The 20,540-nt window shown below is 43.9% G+C and overlaps 1 protein-coding gene and 1 long non-coding RNA gene across 4 annotated transcripts; one reads left to right on the top strand and one right to left on the bottom strand.

Moving 5' to 3' along the window:
- Positions 1–19: 19 nt before the first annotated feature.
- MED20 (mediator complex subunit 20) lies at positions 20–10,565 on the top strand. The gene is made up of 4 exons (XM_038554044.1): positions 20–172; positions 2,927–3,081; positions 8,004–8,257; positions 9,923–10,565. Exons 1-4 carry the CDS (start codon positions 159–161, stop codon positions 10,136–10,138), a joined length of 639 nt encoding a protein of 212 aa, XP_038409972.1. The 5' UTR covers positions 20–158; the 3' UTR covers positions 10,139–10,565.
- Positions 4,418–15,338, bottom strand: LOC119874162. Of its 3 annotated transcripts, XR_005367695.1 has the most exons (6): positions 15,041–15,338; positions 14,767–14,816; positions 12,970–13,344; positions 7,754–8,856; positions 7,463–7,536; positions 4,418–4,568 (listed from the first exon to the last, which is right to left on the bottom strand). It is a non-coding gene; the product is annotated as an uncharacterized LOC119874162 (long non-coding RNA). The 3 variants fall into 3 exon arrangements; XR_005367696.1 differs by lacking the exon at positions 7,754–8,856 and having other exon boundaries at positions 4,428–4,568; positions 15,041–15,181; XR_005367694.1 differs by lacking the exons at positions 4,418–4,568; positions 7,463–7,536; positions 7,754–8,856 and having other exon boundaries at positions 12,867–13,344; positions 15,041–15,309.
- Between the last annotated feature and the right edge of the window lie 5,202 nt (positions 15,339–20,540).

Raw genomic sequence — 20,540 nt, 5'->3', positions numbered from 1 at the left:
GTTCCTCGTGGGCGCGTCGACTGGACGCTCTCCTTTTGCGTCATTTCCGGAGCACCTCCCTCGGCCGAAGCTTTCGTTAGGGGTCTTCACTTAGTGTGGGCGGCCAGAGACTACTGTGATCCGATTGTTTGTTCCTGCCATCCTCCTGGCCCGATACCATGGGAGTGACTTGGTAGGCCCGCAGGGGACTTTTTTGGGCGGCGCTCGGGGTCGGGAAGGGCCCCGGAGCCCGGAGTGTACCGGGAGGAGGGCCGGGACCAGGGACCGCGGTCCCCCATGAGCTGATGAAGATAAGATATCTTCGGAACGTGTGGGTGATGGAGACGCTGCGAGGGCTGCAGATTCTCCGCGCTTGTTTGCTCGGAGACACTTCCCTTCGTCCTGAAAGGCGGCAGGTGAAAGGTTTTGTCCCAGGAGCCCATCAGTGGTTGTGTTCCTCCTTCCCAGGAGGCCATAGGGCTGCCCGAGGTGGAAATTAAGGATGCCCGAACTAGGACCCAATCTACAGGCGTAGCTAGAGGAGGTAAAGGATAGGCAACGAGGAAACCGTCTTTTTTTAAAGATTTTCTCCTGCCCCTCCCTACAGCCACTTAATGCAGTTAGACCGGCCCGTGTCTGGTTCTGGTGCGGCCGTCTTAAGATTTTCGGTCTAGAGGGAAAAAAAAAAAAAAAATAAGCAGCAGCAGCTGTTGGGAGGTAGATTGGGGTTTAGGCACGTCACCTCTTCAGAATTCGTTTCCTACTATGTTTAATTGTATGGTTGGTGTAACTAATTACTATGGACTTTTAATCTCTCAACATGATATAAGTGGGGTGGCAGAGAAAGGTATGGGCCTAATGCTCTTGGAGAAAATGCTAGATTTTAGGGATTGTTTTGTTTTGAGTACCGGTAAGTATTAGCACGTTTCTAGTTAGGGCTGGAGCCTGTGGGAACCACTCTTTTTTTAAAAAAAAATTTTAATTTATTTATGATAGTCACACACACACACAGAGAGAGAGAGAGAGAGAGAGGCAGAGAGAGGCAGAGAGACATAGGCAGAGGGAGAAGCAGGCTCCATGCGGGGAGCCCGACGTGGGATTCGATCCTGGGTCTCCAGGATTGCACCCTGGGCCAAAGGCAGGCGCTAAACTGCTGCACCACCCAGGGATCCCTGGAGCTAGTCTTTCTGATAGCTCAGGTTCTTGTAGGCTTGTCGGTTACTGCACCTGTGTTTTCTGCAATGGATATTTTAAGCCTTTTCTAAGTTTTCTAGTGTAAGGGAGTGTATGAGGGTTGGAAGGAAAAGCTTGCAGCATAGAGGCTTGGAACCTGAAAGCCCCTGTTCTTTCAGCAGAAGACAGAAAGATGGAATGGGCCCTCAGTCTGTTGGGACCCTTAGCAAGTATATCACACTCCTGGTATTTCGGACCCGTGTAACGTCAGTTTAGATATTCTCTTATGTTTGTCAGTAAAGGCACGTTATCCATTGCTTCTGAGTTCATCTTCTGATGGAGAGTAGGGACAATTTTTAGCAACAGCAGTAGTCCCTCCTTTCCTCCCTCCCTCTGTGGTTGATTGATCATAAAGTAATGTCTTTGAGAATTCAGTAATATGTATGGTTTTTGTTTAGTTAAGTGTACCACCTGAAGTATTTATGAATTTTTTTTTTTTTGAATCTGTTTAGTTTTCTTAGAAGCATTTTAACCGGCAACTACTTGTTTAGGGAAGCAATCTAGTATAGTGAATAAGAACACAGACATGGAACCAGCATGCCTGGCTTTGAATCTTGGCTATACCACACCAAGCTATGTGACTTTGTGCAAGTTACTCAACCTCTTTGTTCTTCAGTTTCCTTACTTATTACAAGGAGATAAATAATAGTCATCTTCTAGGGCCGTTGTGAGGATCCAAATAGTTTATTTGTCTAAAGGCCTTTTGGACACTGCCTGGCACGTGGTTGGTGCTTAATGATTGTTACCTACTACTATTTTTTTTTTTTAAGATTTTATTTATTCATGAGAGACAGAGAAAGAGAGAGAGAGAGAGAGAGAGGCAGAGACACAGAGGGAGAAGCAGGCTCCATGTAGGGAGCCCGACTCGGGACTCGATCCCAGGTGTCCGGATCAGGTCTCGGGTTGAAGGCAGTGCTAAACTGCCGAGCCACCCGGGCTGCCCGTTACCTACTACTCTTAAGGGGAGGTCGGTTTCACTTACCATAGAAGGAATCTTGGAAATAACATTTTTATCTCATTGTTTTGATTTTATTTTTGTACATATCGTTGCCTCTGACTCCTAAAGATTACAGACTTGAGGCTTGCTTTCTCTTTGATCCTAGGGCTGTTGAATAGAATTTTCCATATTGGCGGAAATGTTCCATAACATCACTGTCCAATATACTAGCCTCTGGTCACATGTGGCTATTGAGCCTTTGAAATGGGGTAGTGCAGCTGAGCAGTTGAAGTTTTAATTTAACTTGTTTTATTAGTTTAAGTGTAAATAGCCACATGTGGTTTGTGGCTACTGTACTGGACAACACACCTTCAAAATGTTAGAGAATTGGTAAAAACATACTAACCTCAAACAGATTTTCCTAATTTAGGCAGAACTGAAGGAATTGCAAAGGACATCAGTGTTATGGATTACTCTGTGTGCCACCTAAAACTGCTTGAATGTTGGCACACGTGTCCTGGTTGGAAAATGCTGCTGTGATAGGAAGTTCACTAAGTTGGTAGGAGTGTCCTGAGACCTGTGTTCTAGTTCTTAGTGGAGCTGTTAGGAACTGTGAGCCTCTTATTTCCTCATCTTTAAAATGAGAGAGACGTTCAGGATACATGGTCTCTAAGATAACTCCTGGCCCTGAGGAGCTGTGATTCTGTGTGTGAATGATTGGCTCAATGAGTGTGCATATGCCTCTGAATACTTATGATTTGGTCTTTTCCCTTTCAGTGTATCCCAGATGCCTGTGGCCGAGGGCAAGAGTGTCCAGCAGACGGTGGAGCTCCTTACTCGGAAATTGGAGATGCTTGGGGCAGAGAAGCAAGGAACATTTTGTGTGGATTGTGAAACCTACCATACAGCTGCCTCCACTCTTGGCAGCCAAGGTCTGTGAGATGGGTCTGCAGGGTGACTGGACCCTCACTTGCAGTTGATTGACATTCATATTCATTGAAATCTTTATGCTCATTTCCTAAGCGTGGCATTCTTGAACATGTGGCAGATGTTTCCGAATCCATTAAATCCTGATCCTTTGACTGGTGCTACAGGCTTCATAATTATACTTCAACCAACTCCCTTGGTGATCTTTTCATGCACTCTTAAGTTTGGGAGAGGCTCCTTGTAGGCTCAGAAGTGTATGATTCTTTCATAACATTAGAGTTTTTAGAACTTTCTGCAGGAAGTCTGATTCCCACACCTAGCCAGCAGCCTTAGATACCTCATTGACATGACCTTGACCATTGAATCAACTTTTTTTTTTGATATATTAAGATGGGCTGTGGATGGTGGTGGTGATGGTAGGGAGGCAAAGAATCTTTTTTTTTTTTCTTTAAACTTTTATTAAAATTCTAGTTAGTTAACATTAAGTGTCATATTGGTTTTAGAAGTTAGTGATTTGTCACTTAAATATAATCCCAGGTGCTCGCCATAACAACGGTCTTCCTTAATTCCTGTCACCCATTTAGATCCCACCCACCTCCCTCCATCAATCCTCAGTTTGTTTTCTTGTTAAGTCTCTTATGCTTTAGCTTCTCTCTCTTTTTTCCTCTCCCATACATTCAGTTGTTTTGTTTTTTAAATTGTATGTATGAGTGAAATCATATTGGTATTTGTCTTTCTCTGATTTATTTCATTTAGCATAATACACTCTGTGTTGTTGCAAGTGGCAACAGTTCATTCTTTTTGATGATCGAGTAATACTCCACTCTGTGTGTACGTGTATGCACCCCATTCATGTTGTTGCAAGTGGCAAGATTTCATTCTTTTTGATAGCCAAGTAATATTCCATTCTCTATGTGTGTTTGCACAACACATCTTTTTTATCTATGCATCGGTCGATGGAAATTTGGGCTCTTTCCATAATTTAGCTATTGTTGATAATGCTACTAAAAACAACAGGATGTATGTTCCCACTTTTACTCTGTATTTTTGTATCCTTTGGATAAATACCTATAGTGCAATTGCTGGGTGTACGGTAGTTTCTTTCTTTAAATTTTTGAGAAAATTCCATATGGCTTTCCAGAATGGCTGCACCAGTATACATTCCCACCAACAGTGTAAAGGGATCCCCTTTCTCTGCATTTTTTTTTTTTTAATTTTTATTTATTTATGATAGTCACAGAGAGAGAGAGAGAGAGGCAGAGACACAGGCAGAGGGAGAAGCAGGCTCCATGCACCGGGAGCCCGATGTTGGATTCGATCCCGGGTCTCCGGGATCGCGCCCTGGGCCAAAGGCAGGCGCCAAACCGCTGCGCCACCCAGAGATCCCTTTCTCTGCATTCTTGCCAACATCTGTTGTTTCCTGTGTTAGAGAACCTTTGTATAGGAGTTAGGAACTTGGATTCTCTTAGTCTTGGCTCTGCAGTAACTTGACCTAGGACATTTCCAAAGCACAGTGATTAGGAATCTAGATCATGGAACCAGAGAACTAAGTTCTGGTCACATACCAACTGCAACTTAGGGAAGTCCCATAACCTGTGACTGTTTCTATGCCAGTCATTTGCCCGTTTCCCCATAAATCCATTCCCCAGACCTCTCCTGCAGACATTTGCCAGGCTCCCTTTTAGTCACTCTTGGCCAGTGAGGGCACTGGTAAAGGTTAGAGGACTGAAGACAGGGAGAGTACAGGATCTCTCCTGCTTTGGGTGGTGTCTCTGGCTATGACTATGTCTCTTCCTTGGTGTTAGCTCCTGCTGTTTGGCCCTTGTGTCTGGCTCTAATGGCAGTACATCCTCTCTTTTTCCTTCCAGCTTTACGGATGGTAGTAGCTTGCTCTGCTGCTAATATTTGGGTGGTTTCACCATTTGTTTTTTTTTTTGGTTTCTCCAACCTTGGTATTTCATTCCCTGTATTAAATCCCCTCTAATGAAACTATTTGCTATGGGCTCTGTTTCTGTATCTTTCCACGACAGTTCTGTCATTTGTTTGTTTGTTTTTAAAATTTTATTTATTTATTCATGAGAGACACAGAGAGAGAGGCAGAGACACAGGCAGAGGGAGAAGCAGGCTTACCAGGTCCCGGGATCACGCCCTGAGCCAAAGGCAGATGGTCAACTGCTGAGCCACCCAGGCATCCCCAGTTCTGTCATTTGTAAAATGAAAATATCATAGTACTGATCCCTTAGTGTTATTGTGCTAATTAATTAGTTACTATGTGCAAAGCACTTAGAACTGAGGTTGTGTTGTATAGTAAGTAATAAATATGAGTTCTGAGGTTCATCATCAGTAAAATGATGAACTTTTTTTCTTTCTTTTTTTTTTTTTAAAGATTTTGTTTATTTATTCATGAGAGACAGAGAGAGAGAGAGAGAGAGAGGCAGAGACACAGGCAGAGGGAGAAGCAGGCTCCATGCAGGGAACCCAATGCGGGACTCAATCCCGGGACCCCAAGATCACGCCTTGGGCCGAAGGCAGGCACCAAACTGCCGAGCCATCCAGGGATCCCTAAAATGACACTGTTACTGGTAGTTTTGCCTTCTTCAATAAGAAGGTGGGATAAAAAACAGATAACAGTTCCAAAATCATCTGGAAAACAAAACATTTGTGCATAGATAGACGATGGCATACCATGTTTATGAAACTATCTATTGTAGAGCCATGTTTTCCTATTCTGACCTTTAATTTTTAAGGAGTTACAGTCTAGTCGGGGAGAGGACATATTTGTGGCAGATAGTGGGGTGGAATGGAAGGAGCAATAAACTTGAGGGCAGAAGGCCTATATTGGAGTTCCAGTTCTGCTCCTTGCTGGCTCCTTGCTTTAGATCACAAGTTTCATAGGGACCAGCATTATCATCACCAGAGTGCTCATTAACAGATTGCTTGGCCCCTCTCACAGTTTTCCACTCAGTAAGTATGGGCTGGGGCAGATAATTTGCATTTCAACAAGTTCCCAGGTGGTGGTGGTAGTGCTGCTGTTGCTGGTCCAGACTTACTGGCTTCATTTTCTTCCTCTGTCAAAGGGGCACAGTAACACTGGTTTTGCTTGCTTCACAAGTTTGTGCTGATACAGACAGCCCAGGTGGCTCAGCGGTTTAGCGCCGCCTTCAGCCCAGGGCATGATCCTGGGGACCTGGGATCAAGTCCCACGTCGTACTCCCTGCGTGGAGCCTGCTTCTCTGTCTGCCTGTGTCTCTGCCTCTCTGTGTGTGTGTGTTTCTCATGAATAAATAAATAAAATCTTAAAAAAAAAGTTTGTGCTGATACAAAGATACTTCATTGTGATTTTAAAAATACTGTTGTCTACAAACAGTTGACAGTGCCTTCTTCATTAAAAAAACCTTAGTTGACTTTCAAAATGTTTTCAAGACAGTAAGAGCACCTGCAGACTCCTGTAGTATGAATTCGGTAATTACAGTGAGTTTGCACAAGAACAGAATGAATGATAGATCAGCTTTGGGTTGTTTGTTTTTCAGGGTTGAAATGTTTTGCTCTGGGTTTAGCAGGAGGTAAAAGGTACCCATTGGCACAAGTGGTCAGGAGGGATGTGGAGAAAGGTTGGTGCAGAGCCTGTTGAGTTCTGGAAGTAGCAGCAGAGTGGAGGCCTATGTAAAGGTCTCTCTGCCCCATCTCGTTTCCACTGTTAAGCTCTCATTCTTGCCTAGAATATCTTTCCTTTTCTATGTGGCCAAACCCTACCTTCTCTTTGTATCATAGTTCAGGTGCTATTTTCTCCACGAAAGTTTTTCCTATTGACTCTTGCACACTTTGATCCTTTCCTGCTCTGGTCTTTTCTTCCTTCCAAAAAGATTTCTGGTCTATCCCACATAAGCGTTTTGGTCTTACTATCTCCTTAATAGTTTTTTATTGTCTTATTGTCTCTAATGAGAGTGTCAGTTTCCTGAGGTCAGGTACTAAGTCTTCTACTTGCATGCCTCTTAAACCCTAGCACGATGTTTGGGATGATTAAGTACTTAGTAAATACTTTATAGCTAAGTCTTCATGAATACTTGGGATTGTGGTAGTGTATCCATTAATTCTTACAGTGTATAAACAGGGGATCTTGCTTTCTATTTCTCAGTTAACCAAATATATGTAGCTTTCCTTCTTGCAGTAAATCTCTAGTAGTAATCAATGAGAAAACTCATTTCTCAGAGACTGGAAAGATTGGATGGGGCTTGAAATGAGACCTTCTGATTCCAGATCCTGAGTTCTTTCTGTGAAAGTGCTGATTGCTTCCCAAGTCAGCTGATGCCTTATAGCACTCCAGGGGTTCATCATTACCTTCAGGGTAAAGTCCAGACTTCTTGAGGCATGGAAAATAAGTCTTACCATAGCTTCACTCTGGCCTTCCTTTCCAGCCTCAAGCTCAGATACTCCCCTTTGCTGCTTCTGTGGGGCCTCTTCTTTTATATCAGGAAGGAGGCCAAAGGAGAAAGGGAAGGACAGAGAAGAGAGCATTTGCTTCATTTTTGTATACTCAAATGCTTTTAATATTACTTCTTATTTTCCTTATTACATAACATAGGATTATACAGAAGACTATGGGAAGTCTCTGTGGGTGATTGATTGTCATCATTAAGCACCCATCTGTGGAGCCCATCATTCAAGAACTAAACTTACCAGTGCTATGGAAGTTCCCTTATGCTCCTCATATTTCCTGGGGAATGAGCTTTTACCACATACTGCCTTGCCCACTGCTCTTCTTCCTTCCTCTTTGTGGAACAGACTGTTGGTGAGGGGATTACCCTCCATTGCCCTCCAAGATGGCTGAGGTAGTGGCAGATTGCCATCTGGCCCTGTTCCATGCATTTGACTATTCCGAGGCTTGCCAACAAAGATCCTGATGCTGATAGGCTCTCTGTCCCTGTAGGTCAGGCCGGGAAACTGATGTACGTGATGCACAACTCAGAGTACCCTTTGAGCTGCTTCGCCCTTTTTGAGAATGGCCCTTGCCTTATTGCCGACACCAACTTCGATGTGCTCATGGTGAAGCTCAAGGGCTTTTTCCAGAGTGCCAAGGCCAGCAAGATTGAGACCCGGGGTACCCGTTACCAGTACTGTGATTTCCTAGTGAAGGTGGGCACAGTCACCATGGGGCCCAGTGCCCGAGGCATCTCTGTAGAGGTAAGACCTTGGGGGAAAAGGAGCAGTATATGCTGAAGGGCTGCTCAGCAGAGGGATTGGTGGATTTCCACGTCCCTCTGAGTGCAAACCGCTGTTGATGCCTTCCTGATCCTGTCCCCAGAGCATCTGTGCTTCTCTGTCTCTGCATCTTTTATCCTTTCTTTAGTCCTTCGGGCTCTGGCCCAGGGTGAGAGTGGGAAGCTGGGGTTGCAGTGGCAGAAAGCTTAGGAAGGCTGGCTTGCTGGAGGAGGGAAGGGATAGCCAAGGGAGACAGGTTGATTGTGATGTGGAGGAACTGGTCACCTGTCACAAGGACTGGAGCAAACCAGGGGGAGACAGTGTACAGGTAACTTTTGGGTGGTGGGCCCTAAATCATGTAACTACACCCCTCTCCATGGTATACTTTAAGATAGGTCTCAAAGGTTCTGTAGCAGAGATGAGCCTTTCCTTTTGATATGCTGTCAACTTTCTTTCATGGTGGAAAGAAGTTTGTGTGGTGATTCCATCTCTGAGGTATATGTTGGAGACCGCAAAGAGGGAGTGTGGCAGTAGCTGGCTTTGGAACCAGTGAAATTCCTCAGTCTGCTATGTGCCCAGCTCTGTGTGAGGAGAAAAAAAATTAGTAAGCTATAGGGCCTGCTTTTTGAAAATGTGTGATTGAGAAAATGAGTGAATCTGAAACACACCGACTGTTTTTTAAGTTAATTTTTAAGGCATTCCCAGGCACAAATTGCTTTGGGAATTTGGGCCAATGAGAGCACTGCTGACTTTGGGGATTGGGATGCTTTCTGCAGGAGTAGCATGTAAAGAGGGATTTATAATGTAGAGATGTGGGAATAGATGAGGCCCACAAAGCATTCCAGGTGGAGAAAAGGGCCTTAGTAGTGATTACTGCTCTGAAACTCCAGTGACCTCTGGGACCAAAGTTTCCTGACTTCTTTTGGCTTGTGATATACCTTGCATTAGCTGAGTCCCACTGGGAACCCACTGTCTGCTTATCCTTCACATTTCTAGCTTTTTTAGTACAGATACATCCCAGCTCTTTTTTACTTGTTTCTCCTTATGGTTACTAGTTATTTTTCTTGCCATCCCTCCAGTGAAAAACTAGGAAAAAGGAATGAGAAAGTCTAAGGTGTATCTCCTTTGGCCCCTGCCACATGGGTTGGGAAATTACTTCTTAGAGTTAGGTGGGGTCTATCTTGGGGGTAATGTTTGGTCTTAAAGAGACTTAGTGTCTACTTTTCTCTCTGGTCACACACACACACAAACACACATCCTTACTTTTCTCTCATTCTTCATTTTCTCTCTCAGACTTTTTCTAGCTCTCCTTCGATCTTAATGCAGCATAGTAGGGACTATACAGTTCTGAGATCATCAAAAGGGGCCTGTATCAAAAGGGGACTTTTGGTCTTGTGGGTTGGGCTGTAGGTTGATAACTCCTAAGATGAGATGAGAATGCCAGAGATGCCTAAAGGGAATAATGCTGGGTATATGGAATCCCAGGTGTTTGGGTTGAGTATTTCCTGTGGAGCAACACTGTGTTAAAAGGTGTTTGTCTTTGGTTTGGGGCTGGAGAATTTAGGAGCAGGGGGTAAGAGGTATAAGAGAAGCAGAAGACCTTGTCCTTGCCTCACTCACCCTTGTTCTATGTTCTTTTGGCCCTAGGTGGAGTATGGCCCCTGTGTGGTAGCTAGCGACTGCTGGAGCCTACTGCTCGAGTTCTTGCAGAGTTTTTTAGGCAGCCACACGCCAGGAGCCCCAGCAGTGTTTGGGAACAGACATGATGCTGTCTACGGCCCAGCAGATACCATGGTCCAATACATGGAACTCTTCAATAAGATCCGCAAGCAGCAGCAGGTGCCGGTGGCTGGGATTCGTTAGTGACTGGCAGCTGCCCAGACCAGCTCTGTCACCAGGGGGACTGCATAGAAGGAGCAGGTGCTGCACCCTGAGGTCCCTGGACTCCAGAAACCCAGGGCAGACATGGAGGCTTCTCTCCCTCTTCCCAGCTGTGACTTTTGTTCTGGGGCTCTGGACTCCCTTCCCCTGACCCTCACACACAGCCCCCCCGGCAGCTGCTTCACCCTACGTCTGCCTTACTGGACTTGGCCTGTTCTCAAGAATGGTAATTATGAAGAGTGGAGAAGTGTGGAGCTTTCCTGCTTTAGGGGAAAAGGTAGGACAGGGCTGTCCCTGCCTAGTGTTGGTGGGGAAAGCAGTCTTTGTCTCCCAAATATCAAGGATTTGGCCTAGGTCCGCAGTGGACGGGTTGGGCTGGGCTGGGCTATAATAAAGGCCTTTTCCTCTACTCCAGGGATGCAGCTGGGCCTTTCTTGGAGAAGGAGTAAGAGGCATAACTTGGTGTGATGGCTATCATTTCCTGACCTGTTTGCTGAAATGAATTGTGAATTAACCTTTCTAGGGTGTTGCTGGACTCCTTTGGAGTCTCCCTCTGGCATCCTTCCATTCTGTTGTGAATGAGGTTAAGCCACATGCTAAGCTGTTATTACAAAGAGGACCTAAATCATAATGGCTCCTAGTAGAAGTTTATTCTCTCTTCTAATAGTACAGACGTAATCAGGTGGTCTGGGGCAGGTTTAACTGTACACGGTCACCAGGACCTCAGTTTCTTTTTATCTTGTTCAGCCAACCTTAGGGTGTTGATCTTGCCCACAAGGTCAAAGCAGACTCATCAGCCCCATGTCTAGAGAGTAAAGCAGTTTCTTTTTAAAGGGTATGACCTGGAATCTCTCCTATCAGCGTGGCTACACTTTGCTGAAAGGGACATTCGGACATATAGCCTCTTACTTGGGTAGCCACGTGTCCAGTTAAAACTCAGGGGCTTCTGTGACTAAAAAATGAAGGAGAAAATGGATGTGGAGGCCCCCTCTGCTGCATGAAGCTCAATGGATGTGCCCAGGTGGGCCCTTGGTGGTTATTTTGCAGAGTAACCCCTGTAATGAAGCTCTTTGTGAATCAATTGGGCTAGGATAGATGCCAGAGCCACTTGTGAGTTTAGCTGGCTTCTTCACACTGGGCAGTCAGTTCTGCACCTCTTGCTTAAGGGTTCATGGCTTCTTGAGCTCTTTGTCCTAATCTCATTTAAGCCTCCTTGCTGCTCATTGGACTTACATTGCCTGCCCACCTGACTCCTGCTGTAGAAATGTTCAGTTGTGCTAACATTGATATATACAGGCAGGGATGGTCTTAGGAAACATGTTAATGTACATACTACAATGTTGTCCCTCACTGAAGGTACCCAGATCTAAAGCCTCTGCAACAAGAATCAGGAGGCAGTCATGTTTCCCTTGTAGCTTTGGCTGGCGGGAAGCTCAGTTTAACTTTATAACTGCAGGACCTGCTGGCTGCATTTTTTGTCCCTGGCTTTTTTGTTTGGCTCTTTTTCCTATTTTTGCTTTTTTAACTGAGGTGTGTTTTAGATGTCATTTACACACAATAAAATGCATAGTTTTTGGCTTTCAGATTTATATTTGCTCTTGTCCAGCTTTATCTGTTTGTATTTTTCCGTAGGCTACCTCATATATTTTGTGAGATGAGACAGCATTTTGAATATAATGTATTCTTGAAAATATACAGAGGTTGAGCATGGTAAATATGACTCTAGATGTATGCATTTTAGGGAGAGACTCTGTTTTCTAAAAACGAATGAATAGTATAAACTTACTAACTATAGTTTGCCTTTTAGACACAATTTTGGTTCATACATTTCCAGTATTCTTCACTTTTGTTCTTTTTCCCTTATTTCGAGCATACATTTAATCAGTTTTAAGTCCAGTGAGTACCAGATCAAACTTTATGAACTGTCACTTGGGTACTTGTGTCCGTCTTTGCCTTTTGCATCAACTAAAAAAAGTTTATCACTAAAAAAGGCAGGTAATGCAATACATTTCTTCATTTAGCAAATATGGCTCTACTAGTGAAGTTGCCAAAACTAAACTGGTAACTAGTGGGAAGGGTCCAGATGTCATCTAGCTTTTGTATGCAAGCCTGAATGGGACTTTCAAGAGTAGTTTAGGATTATCACTATATGATTTTTGAAAGTTCAGGTTGGATGAAAGTTTAGGAGCTTTGGTATAAATTTAAGGAAAAAAAGGCAAACTGATCCTCATTTTATAAATGTAAACTTAAACTCGGCTAGTTCATAGAGATGCCATATGTTTTGGTTTAAATCTGATGTTTTTTCTTCTATACTAGACTTGTCTTCCTACATCTCCTTCTTTTGCTTGCAGATGCCTTACCCCTGTCTCCATCTGTAGCCACCCCCAAAAGAGTAGTAACTGGAAAATTTCTAAGACTGTGCCAACATGTCACCTTGGTGGGTACCTTTGCCAGAACCACATGGAAATCTGCCAATGTAAACACTCAAAGCTATGCAGGGCAGCTGTAGGACTCATCTAGTTTTCCTTTAACTAGGAGATGGGGGGGCAGCTGTGGGCTCCCACAGAGGTCATGCTAAGAGATGAGGCTAGAGATGGGACCAAATTTCAGGCTCAGGACCCCTGGCAACCTGGGCCTCTGTGTGGTGCCAGGTGATTTTAGGTGGGATGTGGAAAACTTATATTAATACTTACATCTTATTCTAATGTATATTAGGAAAAAGCAGAACTAGCACTTTATTCCTTAGGATGAGGGTAAGTTTTTAAGAAAGAGTCCATTTATAAGAACTATTCAAATTATTTGACAAGTGATACCTGCAAATGACAAAATCTGTGATGGCAGAAGGCAAATGCTGGGATTTGGGGAACCCTATGTTCCACTTGTGTCTGGTCCATCACTTTTATCCATCAGTGGTTCCTTCTCTGGCTGTTCTTTCCTTATCTCCTGTGCTGTTGTGATTCTCTGGACTCCTTCTCAGGCTGCCTCCTGCTTGCTTGCCTCAGATCTTGAGTATCAAATGGTCAGTCACATTTCCCCTGCTGTCTGTTGGTGTCCCTGTTCCACTGAAGAAATACTGAAAGACTCACCATCACCATTCCTTTCCACCACCAGGTCTTCCCCAACCCAGTGTCCAAGTGTTCCGTTCATGAGGCTTCAGGATGAGGTAGTGAAATTTTTCTTGTCAAATCCTGGGTGGTAAAGGAGAGCAGTTAGAAATTCCCACCTATGCATGCCCTCCAGGTGTCAGGAATTGAGACTCTGAGAACATAGGAAGGGCAATAGCCTGAACATTTTGAAGATGTGAATACAGTAGATCTGGAGCCAGGCACGACTGATGTATGGCCTCACTGTCTCCAGGCTCATACCTATAATTCCCAATATTGTTTTTCCCTCTCTATAGCCATCTGCTCTGTATCTTAGAGCTGTCTGGGCTCCTTGGGCTGCAGGCCCAGTCACAAGTGCCGCGTGGCATGGCTGAAACTAGTTGTATTACAAGTTTGGTCCTCTCCTTGGGGTTGGTGTCTTTGGACTGGGCTGCAGGCCCAGTCACAAGTGCCACGTGGCATGGCTGAAACTAGTTGTATTACAAGTTTGGTCCTCTCCCTGGGGTTGGTGTCTTTGGACTTTGAGCAGTCTCTTCTTGCGGATGGACTCTCCCCCCAAGGTGAGTCTCTGCCATTGTGTAGAACATTATAAAATCAGTCTCTTGGGCTTTAGGTCACCTCGTTTGACCATGATTCAAGACTGAGATCTCTACATTATCCATCCCAGAGGTCATGCAGTCTTGACTTGGCCTCATCTAGGGAAATCTCTTCCCCCTGTGTATTTCATCTTTTCTCAGTAACTGAAACAAACACAAAACAAGACAACATATCTGACAACATACCTGTCTATTCCCTCCCAGATTATGGAGACTGTATTGTGCTTAATGAGAGAGTCTGGTTAGTTGCTGGAGTATGAGCAGATGATGACTGTAAAGTAGTGGTTCTAACTTAGAGCCGCCTAACCTCTGAGGGGAGCCCCAAGAGGCCTAAGGTGCCTTGGAATCAGACATGGTTTTGTATGTGTATGTTTAGTTTTGGGGGAATAGGATTTATAGGGTTTATTAGAGTATCTCAAAGATCTGTGATCTAAAAAAGGGTCTCTAAAAGAACAGATCCTGAAGGGAAACAGCAGGAAGGCAAAGATAAAGCAGACGTGAGGGATCCCTGGGTGGCGCAGTGGTTTGGCGCCTGCCTTTGGCCCAGGACGCGATCCTGGAGACCCGGGATCGAATCCCACATCGGGCTCCTGGTGCATGGAGCCTGCTTCTCCCTCTGCCTGTGTCTCTGCCTCTCTCTCTCTCTCTGTGACTATCATAAGTAAAAAACTTAAAAAAAAAAAAAAAAAAAAAAGACACCTGAACCTGAGCTCCAGGTCCATTAAAAAAAAAAAAAAAAAAAAAAAAAAGCAGACGTGAAATAATGTTCTACTTGTGTATTGTGAGACCTTCCCCCTGCCACTTAGACTCCTCCTCTAAGGTCTTATCCGGGGTTTTTCCTCCTTCATTTCATAGTCCTCCAGACCTTTCGGTCAGTTTCTGGCAAGTGGGACTATTTTCCTGCTCTTACCTTTCTATTGGTTTTCCCTTCTTTTGTCTCTACACATCCGTGCACACAACCTTTTATTTTATTTTTTTTTTATTTTTTATTTTTTTTTTAATTTTTATTTATTTATGATAGTCACAGAGAGAGAGAGAGAGAGAGGCAGAGACACAGGCAGAGGGAGAAGCAGGCTCCATGCACTGGGAGCCTGATGTGGGATTCGATCCTGGGTCTCCAGGATCCCGCCCTGGGCCAAAGGCAGGCGCCAAACCGCTGCGCCACCCAGGGATCCCCACACAACCTTTTAGAAATGGGTAAAAGTAAATAATGTATGAAGAATCTTTATAGCTTTCTTGGTTACTCTTGGAGTTACTCTTCCGTTATTACACAGTCCACATTCTGTAGGATCTGATAATTATGCTGTCATAATGGAACTTGACATAATAAGTATATTTTCATCATTCAGAATGATGTCATTGATGAGGCCAAGAAGTAGTTCCTTGCCTCTGTGATAAAGTTAGCAAGTTAAAACAAATTTTTTTGGAACTCTGAGGCAAAGGTTCCTAATTCTCTTGTATTCTCTGCTTTATTTGCCATCCCATTCCTGCCCCATCAGGGCATGAATGAATGGCATGAATTTTGCTGAAATTTCTTTGGAGGCTTTAAAAGAGAGAATTTAGGGAACACATTTATATATCCTAGATTGTCCCAAAGGCAGAATTCAATATTGGAAATCTGTCATGTAGGAAGGGCAAAGCTAGGGACATAGAGGTGACAGGTATTCCAAGGCAGCTATTGCTTTTAGGAGATAGGTGGCTAGGTGCTGGCTGTAGTACTGTACTGAACTTGTCAGGTGACTTCAGTCAAGTTGGCCTTTCTGGGTCTCATATAAAGTGAGAATAATGGTACCCACTTTGCATGCTTCATAGGCTTGTTGACGGACTCAAGGGAGAATAGATGTCAAAAGCTTTGTAGGCAAGGGGATGCCCTCTCTGCTCTTGCTTTTTGATGGTGCTGAAGGTAGTGGTGTTTGGTTAGGATGTTTAAGCTGGGATGTTATAGGAGTACCTGGCTGGCTCAGTTGGAAGAGCATGCCACTCTTGATCTTGGGGTTGTGAGTTTGAGCCCCATGTTGGGTATAGAGACTACTTAAAACCTTTAAAAAAATAATAAAACCTTTAAAGAAAAAAGGGAGTTAGTTATAGGGTCATACTGCTTGGTGGCAGGTTAAAATTCTCCCCCAGTGGAAAGAATGTTATTGTAATAGAGAATGAGCAGTGAGAGAGGGTCCCAAGAAGGTATACGTAGCAAAGGTATATTTTTTTTGTAACCCGATCAGTGAGCATAGTTATTTGACCCATCTCTGGAGCATGGAACTCTGTTTTTAATATTTATTCACAGTGAAAAGATTTTACTTGTTTTTCTACAACCAGAAAGGAAAGAGGCTCTGTTTAAAAAAAAAAAAAAAAAAAAAAAAAGGTTGGGGTAGAATTAACTCTGTCTTCTTTGTGGAACATACCCATCCCTGTATCCCTTCACCTCTTAGGCCTTAGTTGTGCCTGTCTCTGAACTATATTTGTGTGGTGCCATGTGTATTGTGATTACACTTGTTACCAGTTTTATCTTTAAGGGAGACTCAGTGTTTTGTTTTGCTTTTTTTTTTTTAAGATTACTTATTTATTTATTCATGAGAGACACACAGAGAGAGGCAGAGACACAGGCAGAGGGAGAAGCAGGCTTCCTGCAGGGGACTTGATCCCAGGACCCCAGGATCACGACCTGAGCCAAAGGCAGATGCTCAACCTCTGAGCCACTCAGGCATCCCAAGCTCAGTGTTTCTGATTCTGTTTTCCATTTCTTGTTGATAAACCACTGAAGCTCTTAATTCTGAAACTACACTACAGCCTTTTTGCATAGCCTTCTCATTTAAATGATCTAAAATAGTCTTTTTAGGGATGCCTTTGTCTTAGGTCGTAATTGATTCATCCCTGTGTCCTGTTGTCTTAGGTCGTAATTGATTCATCCCTGTGTCCTGTTGGGTCCTCTGGTCGGTCCTTCATTGAGCTCCCCGCAGGGAGCCTGCTTCTCCCTCTGCCTATGTCTCTGCCTCTGTCTCTGTCTCTCATGAATAAATGAATAAAATCTTAAAATAAAATAGTCTTTTATTTCTGCTTCCATCTAATACACAATTCTCAAACCCTTTAGTCTCAGGACTCTTTGATGCTTTTAAGTTCCAAAGAGGTTTTGTTTCTGTAGGTTATATCTATATTTGACTTATTAAAAGTTATGGGAAAAAAGAAAGTATTCATTTAAAGATAAATTCATCACATGTTAATATGAATATTTTAATGAAAAAATAACTTTTTCAAGCAAAAAAACTTACACGAATGGTATTGTTTTGTATCTTTGCAAATCTCTTGAATGCCTGGCGTAATTGAAGACAATGGATTCTTGTATCTGCTTCTGCATTTAGTCTATTAAAATTTGTCATTTTGGTTGAATAATGTGAATCCAACCTCACAGATGTGTAGTTGGAAAAGGCGAGGAGTATATTAATCTTTTCACATAATTGTGGATATTCTTTGATACTACATTACAACTCTGTTAGTTGCAATGTGGAATCTCAAATTCTATCAGTAAACTTTTTGTACTCTGTTATATAATAATACTCATTGGTTTATTTTGTACTTTGTTTTTTTTTTTTAATTTTTTTTTTAATTTTTATTTATTTACTTATGATAGTCACAGAGAGAGAGAGAGGCAGAGACACAGGCAGAGGGAGAAGCAGGCTCCATGCACCGGGAGCCCGACGTGAGATTCGATCCTGGGTCTCCAGGATCGCGCCCTGGGCCAAAGGCAGGCGCTAAACCGCTGCGCCACCCAGGGATCCCTATTTTGTACTTTGAAGGGATCTTTTACTGATACCTCATTTTTTTTTAACATATACTTCTTTTTTTCTTTTTTGAGATTTTATTTATTCATGAGAGACACAGAGAGAGAAAGAGGCAGAGACACAGGCAGAGGGAGAAGCAGGCTTCATGCAGGGAGCCCGATATGAGACTCGATCCCGGGTGTCCAGGATCACGCCCTGGGCTGAAGGCGGCACTAAACGGCTGAGCCACCTGGGCTGCCCACTGATACCTGATTTTGAAGCATCATGCATTGGTTGGGAAAACATTGCAGATCTTTTAGGTGTTGACACATTTCTTTTACAAGATTAAAAAATCATATTTGTTAATATCACCACTAATCTCATCAGAAAAGCCCTGGGAAGTTATTACATTCACAGTGGCACATACAGGTTTGTAAAAATTCGAAGTTTTGCTTGAGAGCTTGAGTTTAATTGTTGCTAACAAGTGCTGTCAGGCTCACTTTATCTTTGAGAAAATATGTCAGACACCCAAAGCTGACAAAATATAGTTTATCTGTTAGCTGTTCTTTCAAGTAAAAATGGTATTCCATGAAGAAAGTTGCTAATTCAGCTCAAAATGTGGAGACATTGCACAAGTGCTTTTCCTCAAGAAAAAGATGGTACTTAGGTAAGGAACATAAGTGCTTTATTCATACATCCATTTAACCACGTCGAATAGTATTGAAAAGATGGGTACTTATATAAAACATAATTTTTAGTATTTCATCAAAGACTTCTACCGTGAAACAAGTGTTATTTTTTCCTATGAATGAGTGGCAGTGAAGAGTACATTGATCAATTGCCTTGATATATACTAAGGCAGCAGTAATTTTATCCATTGTTACTTTTGTATCATCAGTGCAAATGTCATCACAGTGACAAAGGCAAATAATGTCCTATTATTATTAAAATAGTTTTGATCTCAGGACCTTGTGAAAGTGTCAGGGCTCCACAGGACACACTTTGAGAACCACTGATCCAATACATACTCAAGGTACTGAGAATCTTTTCTCCCTAGATTGCTATTCTGAGAACACCTCTTTCTTCAGAAGTCTTAAGTGGCTCTTACTACATATCAGGCGCTTTGCTAAAGAATTAACATTGAATAAGATACAGTCTTTAATCTCTTAAATTTAATTTTGGAGGGGCTTTGGGGAGTCAGGGGAGAAAACTGCTAATAAAGGAGTTAAAATGGGGCAGCCCGGTTGGCTCAGAGGTTTAGCAATGCCTTCAGCCCCGGGCGTGATCCTGGAGACCGGGGATCGAGTCCCACGTCGGGCTCCCTGCATGGAGCCTGCTTCTCCCTCTGCCTGTGTCTCTGCCTCTCTCTTTCTCTTTGTATCTCTCATGAATAAATAAATAAAATCTTTAAAAAAAAAATGGGCAGCGCGGGTGGCTCAGCGGTTTAGCGCCGGTTTAGCGCCGCCTTCCGCCCGGGGCCTGATCCTAGAGACCCAGGATCGAGTCCCACATTGGGCTCCCTGCATGGAGCCTGCTTTTGCCTGTGTCTCTGTCTCTGCCTCTCTATCTCTCAAGAATAAATTAAAATCTTAAAGGAGTTAAAATATAAGATTTTTAAAAGAATTAAAGATGATAGGCAACAAAAGGAACGCTAAATTTTAGATCTTACTTTGAGCTCTTGAACCACATGGCAGACCCTCACCAAATCAATCTCCAGGTCCTTTCCTTCCATCATCAAACCTCTTTAAAATGTCCAGGTTAATTACCTTTAGACATGTTTTCACACTTAAGTACGCTTGGCTGCAGGCATTGTAGGTGCATGCTTACAGATGCACTTACTGTTTCTCCCTTATAATTTTGTTGTTCTTTAGCTTTTGTGCTTCTCTATTTCATACTGACAAGTGTGTAGCTTTGAGCCAGTGTAGCTGTTAAGCCATATGTTTATGTCTTTAACTTGTCCATTAACATGTAAGCCTTTACCTGCTTTAGCCATGTGATTGGGTGATGTAACAGTGTTGGCCTGTTATTTGTAATTTGGAGGGTAGCGTCACCTCCCGCGAGTTATGTTAGAACAATGCAGCCTCTGGAGGAAGCCTTTTCTGGGGCAGAACAGACTAGTAGAAATAGCCGCTGTTGTTTCCCTGTGGTCTCTATCCCTACAATCTGAACTTCTTAAGTTTTTGGCTGTGAACCTCTTCCTTGTGGGAGGGTGGGGTGGGAGATTTACATCAAACAGCTGGGTCCCTCCTGGGTCTTCAGTGGCAAAAGTCAGACACGTGCTCACCCGTCTGGTAGCCAATAGTAACTTTCGCAAACGCTGCTGCCTCGGGAAACCTCAGGGTTCGGAGGCGGCTGCTTTCGGACCGACGCAAGTTAACAATAAGTCTCTTAACGGAACAAAACGAAAACATAGGATAGTGAGAAAAGCTCTTCCACTTGGCAGTGGGGAAAGATGTTAAAGGAGCTCCAAAAAGTGTGCGGAGAACTAATGGAGAATTCCTTCACTGTTCCGCGCGGGCTGAAGTGCTGGGGAGAAGGGGGCGGAGATGGGCTCGGAGAGTCTGGCCCTTTAAGGAGGAGGGACGGCCTTAAGACTCTGTACCTTTAAGAGTCTCTTTGTCTGGAAACCTCCTTATTTACTCTCCTGTGCTTCAACCAAACTTCGACCCGCGATTCACGACGCCTCTCTACGCCGCCGCCCCTTACGCCAGGCTCAAATCGGCCGCACGTTTGTGGCTAACCCTAAACTTTGCGCCCGTGGCGCGAACCCTCGGAGAGGCTGGCTGTGCCGGGGTCGGGGCCGAGCGCTGCGCCGTTGGCGCAATGCGGGGCCCTGGGGGCGGGGCTCCGGCGGGCGGGCCAATGGGCGGGCAGGGGGCGGGGCCGGGTTCGGTTGTCTCGCGCCCTGGTGACAGCTCGCGCGTGCTGA

Source organism: Canis lupus, chromosome 12 (genome assembly GCF_011100685.1).
Source record: "Canis lupus familiaris isolate Mischka breed German Shepherd chromosome 12, alternate assembly UU_Cfam_GSD_1.0, whole genome shotgun sequence".
NCBI lineage: Eukaryota > Metazoa > Chordata > Mammalia > Carnivora > Canidae > Canis > Canis lupus.
The sequence above is the reverse complement of the archived record's forward strand: the minus strand, read 5'-3'. Positions and strand labels throughout refer to the sequence as shown.

Excerpts from the sequence above, each read along its gene's own strand:
- MED20 (XM_038554044.1), top strand. Across the intron at positions 3,082-8,003 it reads CTCCACTCTTGGCAGCCAAG|GTCAGGCCGGGAAACTGATG; the intron begins GTCTGTGAGATG and ends CTGTCCCTGTAG. Across the intron at positions 8,258-9,922 it reads CCCGAGGCATCTCTGTAGAG|GTGGAGTATGGCCCCTGTGT; the intron begins GTAAGACCTTGG and ends TTTTGGCCCTAG.